This window comes from Carcharodon carcharias, chromosome 21 (genome assembly GCF_017639515.1).
Source record: "Carcharodon carcharias isolate sCarCar2 chromosome 21, sCarCar2.pri, whole genome shotgun sequence".
NCBI lineage: Eukaryota > Metazoa > Chordata > Chondrichthyes > Lamniformes > Lamnidae > Carcharodon > Carcharodon carcharias.
In genome coordinates, this window is record NC_054487.1 from 36,141,251 (window position 1) to 36,147,933 (window position 6,683).

A 6,683-nucleotide genomic window follows, 5' to 3' on the forward strand; every position below is an offset into this window, starting at 1 on the left:
CGAATGTCAACAACTAGCAAAATAATGATGGAAATCATTTGCAAATGATGAACTTGTTTTGTTAATCCAGCTTCAAATGAGTGTGAATTAACTGAGGTGCTTAGTTGTAATAAATTGGCAGCTCCAAAAGCTGAGTTTCAGGCTGAGGCCTTCCTTGCAGCTGCTGCTTGATACCCTCAGTATTCCTAGCATTTTCTATTTTTATTGCTCAGTTTCTGTGGTTGGGTTACAATACTCTGTTGCTCTACCACAGAGGGAACTCTTCAGCATCTGCACCTGCTGCTTGATATTGTCACTGGGCAATAAACACAGTGGTAAGCAATCCTCTAGCCTAAAGAACACCCACCTTGAGCAACCAAACTACACAAAAATTATAAATAGAGAAATGTATGCATTCTGCCCACTACATAATTGTGAACAAAACTGAAAGGCACAGAATTATAAATCAAAACACCAGTCCTACATGTTTAACATCCAGCACTAACTTTCATTTATCCAGCTTTTTCTTGCATGCCTAATGTGTGACTTGTTTCTCATCTATTATTACAATAATTTGAACAAGCTTGTGAACCATTTTCCATTTGAGATGTATGTTTTGCAGCCAGTAGAGTTGGCACAACAACTAGCCTCTGTGACACCATCAGTGAGCTGTGAGGTGATTGAGCAGAAGCTGAAGAAAGATGTTTCCAAATTCTGGAAAGCAATAGAAAAGGAATGCAAAGAGAAGGACACTGAAAAACAGGGTGAAATTGATGCCAAAGATTTTAAGGGTTTGTCATCCTTTTTATATATTTTTTAAATAGCCAATTATTAATCACAATAATAATTCCTCACTCACACTACCCATCTGAAATGTAACAGTTTTTTTCTGGTGTGGGAATTAGTTTTGTGAAATCAGACTGCCCATTTACATTGCAAACATAGGGCAGACATGGATTGAGTTCTCTTTTGTAAGAGTTGAGAACAGACTAGTTGATCAGATGCCCCATCTTAATCATTTCTGTTATTCATGAAATGGTGGGACCAAGGAGCCAACTCCTGTGAATCACGGGAATATAATACATATTTTGGAGGAGGCACTTTCTTCAGCAATTTCAAATTACAATATTTCTTTAATTCTGGATACTGTTTTAGTAATTGTTTTTGGATAAATGATGAAATTCTGAAGGCCTTAGTTTTTAAGTTATGGACAAAGCTTAGCTTCTTGGAACAAGCTGAATCGACGCAGCTTTAACCATTGGGTCACTATCTGTAGTATCTGCTAATCTTTCAATGTGTTTTCAGGGGTAGAGGGTTGATTGAAATGTAAGACATTTTGTCAATTTCCTTTCTCCTTCTGGTCCTAAGTGATCAGTTCCCAGCTTCTTCAGACTAACAGAGCATTTTCTGGGCAGTGGTGCTTCTGAATGTTTGGTGACAAAAATCGGCATAAAGTTTAAATTTCCCAAGCTGTCACAAGGTCTCCTCAAAGTATACCTTTTTAATGTTCTGCTGCATGCACCTTGTTAGCTCCATGATCAGGTGATTCTGCACTAAAAAAATTGACAAAAGTTGAAAAATGAGATTCCAGCAGCTTTATCATCAAAGTTATACTGGACAATCAGGAGAACCCCGTAAAAAATTCATCCCCATAATGACTAAATCTGAGTTTTATCATCTCAACAGTGGTTAACTGCTGTGTTCCGACAGTATGGGCTGGTATTGGAGTGATCAATAATGATAATGTGCTATATTTCAGTGTTGGACTCAACAGTCGGAGGAAATTAGCACCACATGGGGTGGGAAAATCATTGCATTTGTTCAGAAGTAGTTTTTCTCTAAGCTAGCAATACTGTACAGCTTCTTTGAAGAAATATGTTTTTCTTTATGGATAAAATGTATAGTTGGTCCTCTTGGTGAAAATGAAACATATTCACATCTATTTTGTTTGCAAAATTAGGGTAATTAGGGATGGGCAACAAATGCTGGCCTTGCCAGCGACACCCACATACTGTGGAAGAATAAAAAACAATGTGGCTTCACTAGAAATAATCTTTTAATTTTGATCAGCCTAAATAGCTTTCATTGGCCAATGGAGAGAAAATGTTAGACTTTTTTGACATATCCACACACACATGACAACAGTCCATGTTGGATGGTCAGTAATTTGGCAGCAGTATATGCATGTTCACATTTGTGGGCAAAAACAAATGCTGTCCCCAGCTGTCCCCCTCAGTGGTGCTCTCTGTTTCTACCTCTGGTTGCTACACCAAGAAGTTGAATGCTCACTGGGATGTGCAATGACATTCAATCCCCAGGGTAGCAGCAAGAGAAAGTAGAAGCTGGAAGTGATGCATATGAATAACAGAGCTGGGAGATGTGCGGAGCAGAGAGTTAAGACAAGCACCAGCATAAATTGATGAGTGGGGATGAAGAGCACCAGCTTGAAATGAGGCAGGGGAGGGTAAAGACTGTTGTCATAAATAAACAATGAAAGGAGAAGAAGAATGCCTGCATGAATTCAGGGACAGGGAGAAGAAGGCGAGCATTAGGGGTGAAATAGGGCAATGGTTGGAGGTGGGGGGATGGGATGGAGAGCACCTTGTGTCATTGTGAGAATTAGTTTTAGTAACAGGGAGTATAAACATGTATCCACAATGTCTGTCATGTCTCTACAGTTTACATCATGATGAGATCCTGCCCCTCAGTATAACTACATATCATAGGCCTGATCTTGTGTTGTCAACTTTTCTGGGGTTGTGTCAGCTTTTTTGAAGCTGTTGTTCTATTTTTGTGAATTTTCCAGATTGGCATATGTTTCCTCAGCTATATCTAATTATTTATTGGATTGCATTCAGAACCTTTTTTGTGGTTAGGTTCAATTAAACAATTCTGAATTTTCTTTACCCTGAAGCAACACTAAATATTATTGAACGTAGCCAGTATTGCATTCACATAAAGTTTATGTTAACTTTCAATTCATCAACTCAGAAAGTTAACGCGACAGAAAAGTATGTTTGCACTCAGTATGTATATTTGTGAAATATATGAACTCTTAGATTTTTCTCTTCAAAATTCTAACTTTCAGATATAATGAAAAAGTTTTGCATAATAATTAAACCAGAAGAGTTCCAGCAGCTGGTGAAAAAGTATGATATCAAGAACACTGGGCGTTTTGCATACAATGAATTTCTTCAGCGTCTTGTCCTGTCACTGGGGCCATTGGACATGAACCCACAGCAGAGAATGAGAATCCCACATCCAAAGATCCCAGTGCGTACAATGAACAATAAAACAAAGGTTCAAACAGTGAAGAATTACCTGCTTTTGCGCTGTTCTGGGAAAAATCTACTTTTTTCATGGTTGTTTTAATTAATTATGCTATGAAGGCTGGATAGCTTTTAAAATCTGCTACAATTCCACAAAACCAGCGTTAATGATTGCCTAAATTTTGGGGTCCCCGTTTTCTCCATATAAATGTAGAAGTTAATTTTTCCTGAGGCTGACATTCTTTTTCTCCCTTGCACCCACCCACGCGTATGCTGGAAGCTCCTTGCTGGCTCATCAGAAGAGGTGGATTGTTAGAGGAAACTGTGGGAGCAGATGGCTGAGTCAATATTTCCTACCCAAACTTGTAAGAGAATAACTGTATACAAATCATATCTAAGGAACACCCATGAATTTTTCTCTAACTTAAAACATGGATACCTACATATGAGCAGAGGAGTGAGTCATGAGGAGTATTTTTAGTTTGAACAAAAATATAAAGGAATAGTGTTTTGTTTATTTATTTTTTAAACTCTTCTGATCCTAGAATCTTTATCAAATGGCCATCTTTCATGTTGTCGCTCCCTCACTTCTGATTGAAAAGACTGTGAAGTTGAATCCCATATTAAGAGTTTGAGATGCAATCCAGCACTTCGTGTGTTTCCTACAATGCAGCATTAAAACTGATGTCCTATAGTTCTCTCACTGATTGTCCCAGAATATGCACTACATAGTTAGCCTGCAATTAAAACTGATGTGCTGATCCTACACTTTCTATTTGGCTTCCTCTTCACTAGTTGTGACCATTTATGAATTACTTGTCCTTTCCCTTGTTTCCAGCTGTAACCAGATAATCTGTGTCCCCAACTAACCTGTGGACCCCTAATATCTTCTTAATATATTGATTCAGTGATTTTTTTCATAGGACTGAGTGTGTGCATGGGATGTATTCTACTGAAATACCTTTTCTAATACTTTTTTTGGATACCAAATCTTCAGCTGACAAAGCTGTACACTATGAGGCCAAAGCATGAAGCATGCAAAAGGCACAAATAATTTTGACCTATGACAAAGGTGATATAAATTATTGATTGCAATATGTAAAATAAAAACTCTGTTTATAGAATTAAAATATATATTGATGCAATGGCATGGTGACACAGTACCATTTTTCAGTTATTTGTGCTGAGCAGAATCTTCTCATTGACCTTTTGCATTACAAGTTCAGCATTGCAAAAATTGTAACTGAGAAATGAAGTAGCCTTGTACGTATGTCTTCTTGACTGTGAAATAATTACTCTCTGTCCCTCTCCCACAATCCTTAGTGTTCTGTCATAATTCTAACCATTTCAGTTCTTTTCCTCTATTTCTTCTTCGTTTTCTCCTTTAGACATGCATGGGCTGAAGTTGAGTGGGTAATGACTAGCTGCTAGGCCCTTCAGTTCCATAGGAAACTATTTTGCCAATATGGTTGATCACATTAGCAGCTTATGAAGCAAGAGGAGGATTGTCACTATTATGGAAGTTTACTTTTTTCTCAGATGTACTGGCTACTTTGTTGCTCTATTTGCCATTCCAAGTTTTTCAAACAGTTTTTTTTTTCTTTTCTGTTGGACCCAATGAATTTGGTTAAGGGGCACTTCTCTCTTACAGATGAGTCCTGGAGCAGAACATGAGATATTTACTAACCTAATGATGCGGATCCAGCCATGTATAACAAAGTGTTGGAAACTAATACGACGTACTTTCAAAGCTTATGATGACATTGGGAATGGGTACATCTCACTTTTTCAATTTAGACAGGTTTGTGTTCTGATTTTAAAATAAGCCTGAATTCTGCTGAGAAAGGTTAGGGTGGAAGTTTTTTTCAACAGAGTACTCTGCTGTTTTGCTTTGATTTTATGGCCACTGTTTGACTTTTCTGAATGTGGGCTGATAACAAACTTGGCGTGGTTTACCTTCCTATAACAAGTGTATTTATTATGGTGTTGGAGTACTGTAAAACCAAAAACAAAAATGCAATAATTTTGGTTTAACACCTTAAAATAGACAAACATATTTCACATACATTATTGCTCCATGTAGTTTCCACTGATGTTCGGTTGGAGTTCTTAATTTTGTTCTCTCTCTATTGTTCAGGCCCTGCAGCAATATGATATCATCATAACTGAGGAGGAGTTTTACTACCTGTGTTCTTATTATGACAAGCACCTACAAGGAATGATCTCATACAATGAATTTCTGCGCGCTTTCCTCTGATAACTGTTTACTTCCGGATTTCTTGAAATTTAAAAACGTTGCATTTGCAGTGATATGGAAACAGCTTTCTGATGATAAAACCAACTCCTAGACTCTCAACATTATAGCTGATTGCATCCATCCAGTACCATTCCAGTTTATATTGTTTTTCTTCACTTGTTAAAGATTGGGAAACTATATTTTAGAAGCTACCACTTTTTTCTGATTGGACCCTGTGCTATTGACCAAAAGAAACAGACACCTAAGGAAATATTATAAATGACTGCATTGATTTAGCCAGTCATGTAAATGAGCACGTACGTATTAAAAATATATCACACTGACACCTATGTGTTACTAAGGTTATTTTTTGGGGGGAATTTACTAATAACACACTCTAATGGCTTCACAGCAAATGAAATAATTGAAGCAATATATCATTACCACTGCATTAACGTATTATTTATTACTTATTAAATGTGGAGAGGAATCCAATAAAAGTATTTTTTAAATTAAAAATTAATGGGACAACAATAATGATTTTATGATTCTTGTTAGAATGATAAGGTAGTTCTGTCTTTGACAATACTTTGTTCTGCTAACTTCTTCATGTTGGGCCACAGCTGTTCACAATCTATATTAATGATTTGGATGTGGGGATACTATTACACCAACCTGTGTGCCATCCACGCCAAGTGGGTCACCATCATGCCCAAGGATATCCACCTGGCCTGGCGGATCCGGGGAGAGCAGGCCTGAGCTAAAACAATCCAAATATACTATTTCCAAGTTTGCTATTGACGCAAAACTAGGTGGGAATGTGAGTTCTGAGGAGAATGCAAAGAAATTTCAAGAGGATTTAGACAGGCTAAGTCAGTGGGCAAGAAAATTGCACATGGAATATAATGTGGAAAATATGAAATTATCCACTTTGATAAGAAAAACAAGAAATGCAGAGAATTTTTTAGATGGTGAGAGATTGTTGTCCAAAAGAACCTAAGTGCCCTTGTTCATGAGTCACTGAAAGCTAACATGCAGATACAGCAATCAATTAGGAAGGCAAATGGTACATCAATCTTTACTGCAAGAGGAGTGAAGACATCTTGCTGCAATTGTATTGAGTCTTGGTGAGACCACATCTGGGCCAGAATTTTAACTTTGGCCTACAGGCACGGGCCCAACAAGCCGGAACGTAATTT

General features: G+C 37.5%; 1 protein-coding gene across 1 annotated transcript in view; it reads left to right on the plus strand.

The window, feature by feature from the left end:
- The window catches only part of efcab6 (EF-hand calcium binding domain 6), a 128,301-nt gene extending 122,796 nt beyond the window's left edge, over nucleotides 1-5,505 (plus strand). The window contains exons 32-35 of the mRNA XM_041215642.1: nucleotides 602-770; nucleotides 3,068-3,252; nucleotides 4,900-5,049; nucleotides 5,386-5,505. Coding sequence (XP_041071576.1) covers nucleotides 602-770; nucleotides 3,068-3,252; nucleotides 4,900-5,049; nucleotides 5,386-5,505 — 624 coding nt within the window. The remainder of the gene's footprint in view (nucleotides 1-601; nucleotides 771-3,067; nucleotides 3,253-4,899; nucleotides 5,050-5,385) is intronic.
- The last annotated feature ends 1,178 nt before the right edge of the window (nucleotides 5,506-6,683 follow it).